General features: G+C 36.0%; 1 protein-coding gene across 8 annotated transcripts in view; it reads left to right on the forward strand.

The window, feature by feature from the left end:
• The window catches only part of HIPK3 (homeodomain interacting protein kinase 3), a 103,961-nt gene extending 91,493 nt beyond the window's left edge, over nt 1-12,468 (forward strand). For 4 of the 8 annotated variants that reach the window (XM_010333226.3, XM_074401289.1, XM_074401290.1 and 1 more), the window contains 9 exons: nt 2,822-2,943; nt 3,155-3,282; nt 3,383-3,544; nt 3,697-3,759; nt 4,049-4,345; nt 4,653-4,793; nt 7,051-7,286; nt 7,573-7,700; nt 8,523-12,468. In XM_010333226.3, coding sequence (XP_010331528.1) covers nt 2,822-2,943; nt 3,155-3,282; nt 3,383-3,544; nt 3,697-3,759; nt 4,049-4,345; nt 4,653-4,793; nt 7,051-7,286; nt 7,573-7,700; nt 8,523-8,999 — 1,754 coding nt within the window. In that variant the 3' untranslated portion in view covers nt 9,000-12,468. The remainder of the gene's footprint in view (nt 1-2,821; nt 2,944-3,154; nt 3,283-3,382; nt 3,545-3,696; nt 3,760-4,048; nt 4,346-4,652; nt 4,794-7,050; nt 7,287-7,572; nt 7,701-8,522) is intronic. The other 4 variants (XM_010333242.3, XM_010333250.3, XM_003919969.4 and 1 more) reach the window with 3 other exon arrangements.
• Nucleotides 12,469-13,647: the final 1,179 nt, after the last annotated feature.

A 13,647-nucleotide genomic window follows, 5' to 3' on the forward strand; every position in this document is an offset into this window, starting at 1 on the left:
GTCAGGCTGGTCCTGAACTCCCAACCCCCAGACGATCCACGTGCCTCAGCCTCCCAAAGTGCTGGGATTACAAGCATGAGCCACTGTGCCTGGCTTATCTTTTTATATGGCTTATAATTGATGAAAAGTTAGAAACCTTTCTGTATATCTAGTAACAACTATATGAATGGTTTATAATATGAGATAACCAAAAGAAAAGGCTTAAATACCATAGACACATTAACCAACTAAATGTCAAGAATAGTACTTTTGAATTATAATCACTAGTGAGAGGAAGCACAGTGTGTGTTAGCTTATATAACAGGTGCAGTTGCAGCAGCAGGATAGGTAGGCTCTGTAAATATGTTGTTTCTTAGTATAATGTCTGCCTTAGGAATGAAAGCACACCCTCTAATCAGTCTTAGCATCTGACGTGTAGATGTTATGTAGAAAACATAATGTAAAAAATTTCAGCATTTGGCTTCTTGCCTCTCCCCTTCATTTACCCCTTCCCGTCAGCATTTGCCAGTTCATTTACAAGAAACATTTAAAAATAATTATTGGGCAGCTATTGGGGATAGCAAGTATGGTACATTGTGATTTGTATTTTAAAATAAACTTTATGTCTATCCTTTTCACTTAAAAATTTTACCTTGGAGCTATCATGTTTAGGTAATGCATTTCATGTATTTTAGATATTATATAGATATAGGTGTATAAATACCGTATCTGTAAGACTGTGCTTATTTTTAAAAATTAGCTAAGCTTTTATTTAACATATCTGAATATTAGTTTTTATGTATTAAACAAGCTTCTAAAATTATTTAGCGACCTGAAAAGGTAGGTATTCATCCCCTCTAGATGACTACCATATTAGAGTAAAATACATTCCAGCAAAATTCTTTTCTGTTATACTAAAATAATATTCATGAGCTTTTTATGCCTGGTTCTCCTATTGTTAAAGCAAATATAATCAAACAAAGATAAGGTTTCAGCTAACCTAATAAGTTTATAAAAATTGAGATCTTAACCCACTGTTGAATCTGATCAAAAATTAGATCTCCTGTGAAGAGAGTATATAGGAGAATCCTTCTCATCTTAAGGCATTGCTTGTGGAGAATTTACAGGCAATGAGATTTTTGTTCAGATTTGGGAATTTGCTCTGTCTGTTCATCCTTGTCAAAGTGAAGAGGTTTTTTTTTTTTTTTCCTTCTTGAAGAGATTGTCTGTTGCTGAAATATATTTACACTGCCTGGGTGTGCTTATATTCCATGTCTTGGAAATTGGATAATCAAAACATGCTTTTTAGAAGGAGTAAGAAGATTTTTATTAAACTTGACTCATACCTGGCTCTTTAGGTGGCACACAGAGAGGAAGAACAACTTGGTAGTAAGATAACAGTCTCAGTGAAGAAAATAAACGGGCTGAAATGGACATTCGCTTTAGGATTAACACCTGCATCAGTGAAATAGAAAATTTGAGGTGGTTTTACAATAGAGAAAGAAAACAATTGTAGTGTTTTTCTCTATGATTGAAGAGAAACACTCAACATCACTTTTATCCCAAAATTGATTATATTTAAATAATCTGCAAGCCCATGTTGAAAGTAACTGCTACAATAAACTGGCATTATGAAATAGTGAAATTATTTTAGTTAATGTATTTTCTATCTTCGGGATGTCCCTAAAATCTTTCAAAACTTTAAGTTGGAATGTGATACTATTTTGTTCTCTCAAAGTTCAATATTGTAAGACTTAATAGTTGCAGGGTGCTTTGCAGTGAATAAAAAGATATATTAACATTATAGTAACATTAACAGGATTAACATGTCTGGTAATCCTGCTTTCTAATTTTTATAGTGGGCAAACAAAATAGTAGCATGTTTGTTCTGCAGTTCCAGCAGCTCTCTGCTAAGAATACTTGTCAATTAAGCCTCACTGAGGAAACCTAAGTTTTATCATCAAATTAGGTAGATTAGGTTAGTTTTGCCTTTCCTTTGGACGTTGAAATGAGTGTGCCATCCCTGAATTTCATCCATATGTGAATCATTAACTCCATTAAATTATGAAGTTGTGATGCATTTGTTTTGCCGACAAGAGCATAAGGTTCTGTCACAGTTCTAAAGAAGAAGATACTAAGGATAGCTAAAAGTTTATATGAAAAGAACATTTACCTGCTAGGTTGTCAGCATACTAAGCCGGATTCATCTTTCCAGATGGAACTATTTACAAAGGAAAATAAAGCTTCAATAGCAAACTTTAATAGGAGATGAGAAGTTTCAAGAAAATTAAATGGTTCAACTTTGGAGTATGCATTTTGAAATAGAAAGAGGAACTTTAAAATAAATTTTGGAATGTTGTATATCACAAGGTAGACAAGAAGTACCTCATTTTCCTAATAGATTGCTCAGTGTTATGGAATTTTTATGCAGAGAATGGTTTTATAACTCCAATCAAGGCTGGATATAGCAGCTCATACCTGTAATACTAGAAATTTGGGAGGCTGAGGCAGGAGGATTACTTGAGCCCAGGAATGCAAGACCAGCCTGGGCAACATAGATAGGCTCTGTTTCTACCAAAAATTAGGCGTGCACATGGTGGTGCACGCCTGTGGTCCCAGCTACTCAAAAGGTTGAGGTGGGAGAATCCACTTGAGTACAGGAGGTTGAGGCTACACTGTGGATCGTGCCACTGTGCTCTAGTTTGAGCAACAGAGTGAGGCCCTGTCTCAAAAAAAAAAAAAAAAAATCTGTCAGAATTTAAGCAATTCTTTACATTTAAAATAATTGTATAAGTTAAATAAGAGGAAGATTTTTTTATTTGATAACTGTTCTGTTTCACAGGTATTCCTGCAACACATGGTAAACCCACTAGTTATTCAATAAGGGTAGATAATACAGTTCCACTTGTAACTCAGGCCCCAGCTGTGCCACCACTACAGATCCGACCAGGAGTTCTTTCACAGGTTGGTAATAATTCATTTTTTGCCATATATCAGCTTTTGCTGTTGGGAAATAATGAAAATGACCTGCATAGGGATTTAATCCATTTTATAGGTTATTGAGTTTAATGTTTATAATTGTTAGCTGTTATTTTAGATAGTTTTGAGTTTAAGAGATGGTAAAGTTGAATTACTTACAATGTGTTAGTTTTTCTGTTGTTCTACTTTGATGCAGCAGACATGGTCTGGTAGAACACAGCAGATGCTGGTGCCTGCCTGGCAACAGGTACCACCCATGGCTCCCGCTACTACGACACTAACTTCTGAGAGTGTAGCTGGCTCACAGAGGCTTGGAGACTGGGGGTAAGCTGAAAACAAAAGTGCTTCTTTGTGAATAGTTTGCAAAATACATCGTGATAAAGAAAGATCTTGATTAAAAACATTTTTCTGAACTTCTCTGTAGGAAGATTATTTCACGCAGCAATCAGTATAACTCAGTGATACCGCAGCCTCTTCTGACCAATCAGATAACTTTATCTGCCCCTCAGCCAGTTAGTGTGGGGATTGCACACGTTGTCTGGCCTCAGCCTGCCACTACCAAGAAAAATAAACTGTGCCAGAACAGGTTGGTATTGGTGCTTTAATTTTCCTCTGCATTTTGAGAATCTTTAAAATGAATTTTGCATGTACACTTAAGGGTCACTCTGTTGTATTCAAAATGACCTCTTTTATAGCTTTATTACAAACACTAAGCCAGCTCCCTTCTCAATTTCTCAGAGGTATTTTGGTAAAACTAATGGAATGGGAGCCAGGAAGAGAGGAAATAAATGCTTTCAGTTGGTAAGATTGTCTTCCTTGCCCTTTTGATTTATTATCTACTTGTAATGTAGCAATTGTAGACATTGAGATAGCAGATTTACCCAAAAGTGACTATTTAAATGTATGTAAATGCATTTCTAGATATTTCTAGAGCTATTTTATATTTCACAAAAACTCATGATCTGTTAGTGTGTTATATCATGAACTTGAACAAGTGAAGGTTCGCATTCTTCAGTTTAACAAGAAATATTATAATGTTGATTATATATATTTTGATTGTAGAAATTATAAATTATTCCTTTGGTTGCAGGAGTAATTCATTGCAGAATACCAATATCCCACATTCAGCATTTATTTCTCCAAAGATAATTAATGGGAAAGATGTCGAGGAAGTAAGTGGTATAGAAACACAGGACAATCAGAACGCAGAAGGAGAGGCAAGAAATTGCTGTGAAACATCTATCAGACAGAACTCTGATTCATCAGTTTCAGACAAACAGCGGCAAACCATCATTATTGCTGACTCTCCGAGTCCTGCAGTGAGTGTCATCACTATTAGCAGTGACACTGATGAGGAAGAAACTTCGCAGAGACATTCCCTCAGAGAGTAAGTGCCGAATGCTGCATCCTCAAAGGATAATGATGTCATCCTCTGGTGTGCCAAAAAACAACTTTCTGTGACTTGTTTGTCAGTGTCCTTTGGAGTAAAGCCTTTAAATTAGATACCTCCAGTTCTAGACAGGGATTGAGCACGATAATTGTAGCATTTTTCCTGTGTTTGTAAGCTTTAACTTTTCATTCATTTAGGTCATTCTTAACAGTTTCATACCCTTAATTAAAGAATGTAAATTTTGGCTATTTGGAGGGTATCTTCTCATGTTTGACTCACGTTTTCCTCTTTTCTCTTCCACTAGATGTAAAGGTAGTCTAGATTGTGAAGCTTGCCAGAGCACTTTGAATATTGATCGGATGTGTTCATTAAGTAGTCCTGATAGTACTCTGAGTACCAGCTCCTCAGGGCAGTCCAGCCCATCCCCTTGCAAGAGACCGAATAGGTAAAAGAATCTCAATAATAGTGTATAATACATAGTAAGTCTACTAAAAAGCCTATGATTTCTTTCTGTTGTTGTTTAAATTAAAAAGTACCTGCTAATGTACTCCAGTGACTTCTCTCTTGAATACAATTTTTTAACTAGATCAGTTGTTATAAACACAGGTTTGTTTTTGTTTTTGTTTTTGAGACGGGGTCTTGCTCTGTTGCCCAGGCTGAAGTGCAGTAGCATGATCTCAGCTCACAGCAACCTCTGCCTGCCAGGCTCAAGTGATCCTCCTGCTTTAGCTACTTGAAAAGCTGGGACCACCGGTGTATGCACCCACGCCTGGCTAATTTTTAAATTTTTTGTAGAGACAGGATCTCTCCCTGTTTGTTGCTCAGGCTGGTCTTGAACCCCTGGGCTCAACCAGTGTTCCCACCTTAGCCTCCCAAAGTGCTGGGATTACAGGTGTCAGCCACCATACCCAACTAAATAATCTTTTTTGGGAGGCGGGGGGTAGGGGCGGGTCAGAGATGAAGTGTCTCTGTCACCCAGGCTGGAGTGCAGTGGTGCGATCTCGGCTCACTACAACCTCTGCCTCCTCAGGTTCAAGTGATTCTCCTGCCTCAGCCTCCCGTGTAGCTGGGACTACAGATGCCCACCTTCATACCTGACTAAGTTTTTGTATTTTTAATAGAGAAAGGGTTTCACCATGTTGGCCACGCTGGTCTCTCAACTCCTTACCTCAGGTGATCCACCACTGGCGTAAAAAAACCACATCTTAATTTCAGCCCCACAGACTCATATTATTGTAACTTAAATTCGGAATAAAAACATATACTTTAACAAAATTAAAAAGGAAAGTTTTGCATAATGAAGTACTCACTGGCCTGCTGTCTGTCTACAGGACATCCACTATGATTTTTTTCTCCCATTGGTAACTGATCTGTTGGATTTTGTCCCTATTAACCTGGCTTACCCGTCCTTTGGCCAGCAACGTGTACTACTGCTAAATAGTAAGCTTGTCCTAAGCAGAATGAGTTACTAACACATTAAGAGATAAGCCACAGTCTAGGCGCAGTGGCCCCACACTTGTAATCCTAGCACTTTGGAAGGCCAAGGTAGGAGGATCACTTAACGCCAAGAGTTCGAGACCAGCCTAGGCAACATAGTAAGACCCACCCTCTTCCATAAATTAAAAAAATTAGCTGGATGTGGTGGCACATGCCTGTAGTGCCAGCTGCTCAGGAGGCTGAGGTGGAGGATGATTTGAGCCCTGTAATTTTGAGGCTGCAGTGAGCTATGATCATACTACTGTACCATATAGCCTGGGAAGCAGAGTGAGACCTTGTCTCTTAGAAAGGAAAGAAAGAGGGGAAGGAAAGAAAGAAAGGAAATCTTTTTTTAGTGGCAACAAACATTTGGAAAATATCAAGTTTTAATTTTACACGTCTTCTTTTTTTCCTTAGGAAATAGGAAATATGATATTACATATTTATAGCCAAAGATCTATAGAAGATGTAAAGAAATTTTAATATATCTTTTTCTTATAAGTTGCTTATAATATGGTTTGAAAATTGATAATGTATATAACTATACATTCACATGTAAAATAAATGTACAAATATACATATGATATATAAATTAAAATATTTATAAAAAGAGATGCTTCAAATTTGTAAGTACATATGAAATGAGTGGTGAAAATAGACACTAAATGCTTTAGAAATCCCAAGGAGAGAGAGCCTATCAGGGCCCAAGAGTGTCAGGAAGAGAAGAGAAATAGGGGCTCTGTCTAGGCCTGCAGTGGTGTGGGGATACCTTTGAGATAACTGGTTAGTTGAAAGGACCCAGATGACCAGGAGAGGCACACATCCTGACGTTAGAATTTAATCTGAATATCCAAGCCACATGCCTATATGTTTGTACATTTCATTTAAATTATCCAGAGCAGTGCCTCTTTTGTCATGTCTTGATGAAATTACCTAGAATTTATAAAGAGGAATTTTATGAGCTGCTACTAAAGATCAAATGAGAAGGGAAAGAAGAAAAAACGTGCTAAAATGATGTTCCTGAAATGGGGCAGAATTAGGTTTAGCAGTTGGAATAGGGAATTAATTTAAGGGTCTAGAAATTTTAAGAAAAAATACTATTGGACAAGGAAAAAGGTATAATTATATATAAAATAACTGAATAACATTCTCATCAGTTCACTGGAGACTGCATTAGATTTAATGTTGGAAAAAAAATCACTCATAAAAATGCTTGTTTTTTGTAGTATGTCAGATGAAGAGCAAGAAAGTGGTTGTGATACAGTGGATGGCTCTCCAACATCCGACTCTTCTGGGCATGACAGTCCATTTGCAGAGAGCACTTTTGTGGAGGACACTCGTGAAAACACAGAACTGGTAACCTCTGCTGACACAGAAGCCAAACCAGCTGTCTGTTCCGTTGTGGTACCACCAGTGGAACTAGAGAATGGCTTAAATGCCGATGAGCATATGGCAAACACAGGTAAGTTGAATTCTCCTGTTTCTCTGGTTGTCCTTTAAATATGGTCTTAATTTAGGAACATCAGAGAATGGAGTTGCCAAAAGTCATCTCTGAATTTTGACTTGACCCTGCCTTATGTATTGTACAGAGGAAATCTTATAATATCCAGTGCTTAGAAACCATGACCTTTCTTTTCATTTTATTTAATTTTAAGGTTCTCAAATCACTATTGTGTAAAATATCTAAAGGCTTTGCTTATTTTTTATTCGAAAAGGAAAAACCTCTTTAATATTTTATTTGTTACCAGATTATATATGCCAGCCGTTAATAAAAGGGCGATCAGCCCCTGGAAGATTAAACCAGCCCTCCACAGTGGGTACTCGTCAGCAAAAATTGACATCAGCATTCCAGCAGCAGCATTTGAACTTCAGTCAGGTACATTCATTTGTGGATTTGTAGGAGTCATTGGGATTCAAATTTAGCAGTTGTTTTTCACTTGGAGGAGAAAGCTTTTGAAACTGTAGTCTTAATGACTTTTTCCCTTCTCATTATCCCAAGTGGCTAAAGAGTAACTGGCTTAATAATAGGATAATTAAGCAAACTATCCTTAGAACTTGCAGCCTTCTTCAGAAAGATTAAGTCCTTGGGTTCTCTTAGATAATATTAACAGAGTGTGTTTGTTATCTCAGAACGTCAGTTAACCTTCCTGAATACTCTCCATCTTATTCAACGTTGTGTTTGGTAGTTGTGTTTTGCTTGGGAAAAGAAAAGGTCGCAGACACTGGAGTCAGACCGGGATTCAAATCTTGTTTTTGCCGTGTACCATATATGTATATATATCACCTTGGCCAGGTCTCTTCAACAAATCTGATTTAGACCACAGTTAATGGGAATAGTGGTCCAAATCATGGTTTGCTTTAGAGGTAAATAACATTGTGTATGTAAACGTTAGCTTGACATATAATAAGTGCGCCATAGATGGTAGCTATTAGTAGTGATGGGAATGGTAATAGGTAGTAATAGCATCAGTAATAGCAGTGTTTATAATAATATGTAGTAATAAATACTAAAGTGTTAATACTAATATATATGGAATTGGTATTTTTTTCTCCTCTAGTTATTCTTAGTATAAGTTAGTTCTTAGAGATCCACTATGAGTTATCAGTCACAAAGAGTATATTGTAAATTCCCTTTCTTCCTTTCCTTTTATCTTATAAAATATGTTATTCCGTCATTTTTTTTTTTATTTGTGGATAGGTTCAGCACTTTGGATCTGGGCATCAAGAGTGGAATGGAAACTTTGGGCACCGAAGACAGCAAGCTTATATCCCTACTAGTGTTACCAGTAATCCATTCACCCTTTCTCATGGAAGTCCCAATCACACAGCAGTGCATGCCCACCTGGCTGGAAATACACACCTTGGAGGGCAGCCTACTCTGCTTCCATACCCATCGTCAGCCACCCTCAGTAGTGCTGCGCCAGTGGCCCACCTCTTAGCTTCTCCATGTACCTCAAGACCTATGTTACAGCATCCAACTTACAGTATCTCCCATCCCAGTGGCATAGTTCACCAAGTCCCAGTGGGCTTAAATCCCCGTCTGTTACCATCCCCAACCATTCATCAGACTCAGTACAAACCAATCTTTCCACCACATTCTTACATTGCAGCATCACCTGCATATACTGGATTTCCATTGAGTCCAACAAAACTCAGCCAGTATCCATATATGTGAAAAGCAGTATACTGGGGAAGCTCAATGATACAAACATTTGGTTAAAAATAAAAACATGGTATTTAATAAATATTAGCCATGGCACAAGAAAATTATTTTTGAATCATGTAGACTTGGGTGCAATTTAAACAACTTTGAGCTTTAAAAACTCACTTTTGATGTGTTTTGCACATTTGGTATAACTTGTCTTTGGTCATGTTATCTTCTTATGTAGTAACTCTAGACAGGTGACTTATGGGAGCAGAAGTCCAGTTTTGCTCCTGCTATTTTTTATAAATTGCCTTCTAACTAGTGCAAGACACGTCCACATTTGGGAAGCCATTCTGTGTACAGACTTAGAGCAACAGATGCACATATGTCAGAATTACAGCATACAAGTGAATTGTATTATCCGTGTCTTAGTGTATAAATGTTGGGTCACTTACCTAAGAAATTGAGCTATTGTTCTTTACATTTGCATGTGTCTTTTGCATGGGCAAAATGTTGCCTAGACTTTGCTCTTAAATGTTGTTCTAATAATCTCAGCTGCATTGTAAACCGTTCCCACACATAGTGCCTTAAATATTTGAGGTTGTTAATGTTATTACCTATATATAAATGTTGAGGACTGCAGCACTTAAAATTCAGACCTACTTTTTAGTTTCCTTTTGATAGCGTAATGTTCATTTTTGTTTTTGTGTGGTATGATTTCAGGTAGTAGCTGTTTTTTCCTTGTTAAGAGGGCAGCATGTTTGCTATAGCTGAATTCTGCTGTCTGATTTTTCAGAATGATCTAGCTTCAAGAAAAGCAAGCAGTTAGTAGTGCTTAAGAAAAATTGATTCAGTATCTAATGGATAGTTGGTAACTGTCACAGCACAGCATTTTATATACTATTAAGTGAAACTGCAATACAATCTAAGTTTATTTTGAGAGTGTTTGCTGTATAATTGGACTTAATAAAATGTTTAGAGGTACAGTAGGCATGACTTTGGGTAGATAATAAAAGAAAATGCAAAATGCTCATTGATTCATGATGTGGTTTTATCTTAGCTTGGGCAAACCATGCAGTATTTAATAAATAGTAGCAGAACATTTACTATTGAAGCTTGAAAAGATGTGAGTTCTTTGTGTGCAATTTTTGATTTATGCATGTGAAAGGGGTTTTTTTTTGTTTGTTTTTTTTTAAGTATTTTTACATTGCAGTACTTGTTTTGCTTGTTGGTGATGTTTGCTTATTTAATACATTCCGTCAGGGACAGAAATTACATGCTTTTTTTTTTCCTAGGAAGTGTGTTGAGTTCCCGCCCCCCACCAACTATTTTCTTTTTTGGGTGGTGGTGATAGTAGTGGTTATGTCTGTTTAAATGAAGTTGCTTTTACAGCACCAAAGACTTAATCATCCATTTCCTATATAAAAGGTAGCTACTTTTTGCATAGACCTCAAGTATATTGTAGTATAGAGGTGGAATTTAAGGAAAGGTATTAAATTGAGGCTGTGTTTTAGCTTACAGGCAAGTAATAAATTGTATCATTTATCTTGAATGTATCATAGATAAGCTGCTATATAACGATTGCCACTTCAGATAGCTGTGAAATTAGGTGATTAACTAGTTGTTATTTAGCCTTCTAATTTCTGTATAAGTCTAATTACATGAATAGAAGTTGGGGTTTTGATTTTTTACTTTGCTTTTCTGTTTGGAGTGTCATTGTAACTACTGTATTGTAAATGATGGAAAATAATTGCATTTGTTATTTTGGGGTGTGTTATTTGCATCAGTATTTTATCTCTATTAATGTTTGTGCTCATCACTGCATATTAAAAAAACTTGGATGTATCAACGTAACTTAATTTTTTATTTTCGTACTGGCATTTAGACACTTGAGAAAGCTGTATCTTGCAGGCTTGACTTAACTTTTTTTTCTTAAAAATCTGGAATATAATCTTACAGCATTTACTGGAATAAACAGTACAAAGCATTTGAGTGTAAAACTCTCTAGATGTTTTGGATTTACAGCGTTTCTTTGATAAATGAATTGTATACCACTAGTACAGCTCTAGTACAGCGTTCACAATAAGCTAATAATGGATAAGTTTTCTTTACTCCATTAACACAAGCAGTGTTTTATTTAATAATCATCAATGAAATAAATGTGCCTGAAATTGATTTTAAAAATTACAGTGTTAGATCATCAAGTAAAAACCAGCAGTACATTTTTAGTCACACTGAAAATGAAGAACTTAATTTTCCCCACAAGTTTCAGTGTTTTTAGTAATTAATTCTATGCATTTTATACAAATAGAATTATATATATATATATATATAATGTTTAAAAAGGAGTAGCCTAAGATTAATTTAAAAGATTATTTACAGATGCACATTTATGGAGTCACTATTTAAGTAAATTTGCTGGCCTCCACAGCCTTCTAATTTTATTTATATGGTCCAGCAGATTATTGGGATCTGCGCACTTCTTAGGAAAGAATCAATGCTGGCCACACTTTGTTTCAGAAATACGAAGTGCAAAGGATTGACTGTATCACAACAGGTACAAAACCGACACAGTTTTCTTTTTGTTTAGGGCCATGTTTACTATCCTGAAATGTTGTATTTTTTGTCTTTAATTTCCAAGACTTAAAGCAGTCTTGTAAGTTGACATAAATGGTAAACTTCAACATTTTCATAATGCAGTATCAATGTTTGATAAAGGTGTATCCCAGTTAAGTACACTGCTCTTTAATTGCAATCATGGGTATTTTAATGTATTTTAAAATAAATTTCAAAATTCCGTGAAATTCTTCATTTAGCATATTGACAAAGTAATCTGGATTTATACCTTTTAAAAACCATTTTGACAAGTTTTCTTTCGTTTTAATACTTTCTTAAATAAAACACTGCATGATTTCTAAGTTGCATATTTGCATACTATTTTAATTTGCAAAATGTTTTTTTAATCAAATATTCTGATATTTAGTTGTTTTTTTTTTTTTTCTCCAGGGTGTTTAATTAAATATGTTACTGTATTAGCAAAACATTTTCATTTTTAAAATCTGTTAATTTTAAACTTGTCTGTGTTAAGTAAAAGTTAAATCATACACTGCAAGGTGTAGGAAGATTTGTTTTAATGAATCCAATGATACAGATTTAATTACTAAGTTTGAACTGTTAATTGTTTAACAATTTTAGATTTGTGGCTTTCTTTCGTTTGTTTGTTTTTGCTTTTACTTCTATGCTACACTAGTTTGCCATGTAGCAATTGCACTGTGCAATATTACAGTAAGGACTGGGAAAATTTTATGGATGTAATGTCTATTACAGTTTGCGATAGTATTTCTCTCTAGTTCTCAGTGATTTAAATGTGACCAAGCCTTCTGTACTTCGTCACAAAAAGCGGGTTTTCCAGGTGACTATTTTGGTGAGTGTCAAAATAAGAATTTATGGTGTATTACTGTCGATTCACTTTGAATTAAAATATATATATTGCAGCAAACAGCTTGTTGACTTTTTTTTTCCACCCCAATAATCCTTACATGGTAGGGAAGGGAGAGGTTAACAACATTGAGTATTTATTAATAACTTACTTCATCTTATTTAACTCTCAAAGCCACTTTGTGAGATAGGTATTATTATCTTTGTTATACTGTTGGAAACATGCTCGGTGCCACAAAGAAGAACCAGCACTCAGGCAAAAAGTTTTCTCAACAAGGCAATTTACTTCTGCAGAAGGGTGCTGCCTGTGTCAGTCAAGATCACAGAAGCACACTAAATAAAGAAAAGCAGGGGTTTTTAATTCCTAATGCTGTCCCTGTCTCTGTGTCCTCCTCCTGTTAATTGGGGTCAGACCAAACAATCTAGATCTCGTTTGGCTAGATTTAGCATTTAGAATAGGACAGGGAACCAGAAAGTTTATTGTTTGTACTTAACAACTTAAGGCAGTATGGGTTGGCTACAAGCTTGGTGGATGGAGGCATGCCTGGGCCTGTTAAAGGCAGGAAAGATTACTTACAAAATAGAAAAAAGGACAAGGTGGGGTGAAACCCTTTGGAGAGAAACTGTTTGTTCCTAACAATTTGAATGAGGGCATAGCTGCAGAATGTTTAGGGAACTTGCGCACAGTCACATTGCCAGTTAGCTGGAATCTGGGATACACACCAGGATACCTAACCATAACTAATCTACTTTCTACCAGTTCTTCTAAAACCAAAGTCTGAGGGAGTGTGCCTGGAGTACCTGCAACCATAGGATGATCACGGCCCATTTTTCTTCAATATTAGGTTTCCACAAATATTTTTTGAAAAATATTTCTGTTCGTGGATGAAGATGCGTGGAAGTATGTGTGGATGAAGAATAGGGAATTCACATGAATTTGTACTATTTAAAACATGTGACTTCAAAAGAATGTGATTGTAGTAGGCCAACTTATGTCCTAAAATACCAATACCTCATAATTCAAGGATCTAACTTTCAAGGAACATCAGGTGGAAAATTTCTCGGGGAGCACTCCACCAGAACACACCAGTGAGAACACATATTTTCAATTTCCTGCCTTCCCCTATAAATGTTTAATTGAAGTATAACATATGCATTATTTGGCATCTGGCTTTTTTGTTCAACATTTAATCTATAAGCTGCATCCATGTTGTTGTATGTAGTTCATTTTTACTCATTG

Source organism: Saimiri boliviensis, chromosome 6 (assembly GCF_048565385.1).
Source record: "Saimiri boliviensis isolate mSaiBol1 chromosome 6, mSaiBol1.pri, whole genome shotgun sequence".
Lineage (NCBI taxonomy): Eukaryota > Metazoa > Chordata > Mammalia > Primates > Cebidae > Saimiri > Saimiri boliviensis.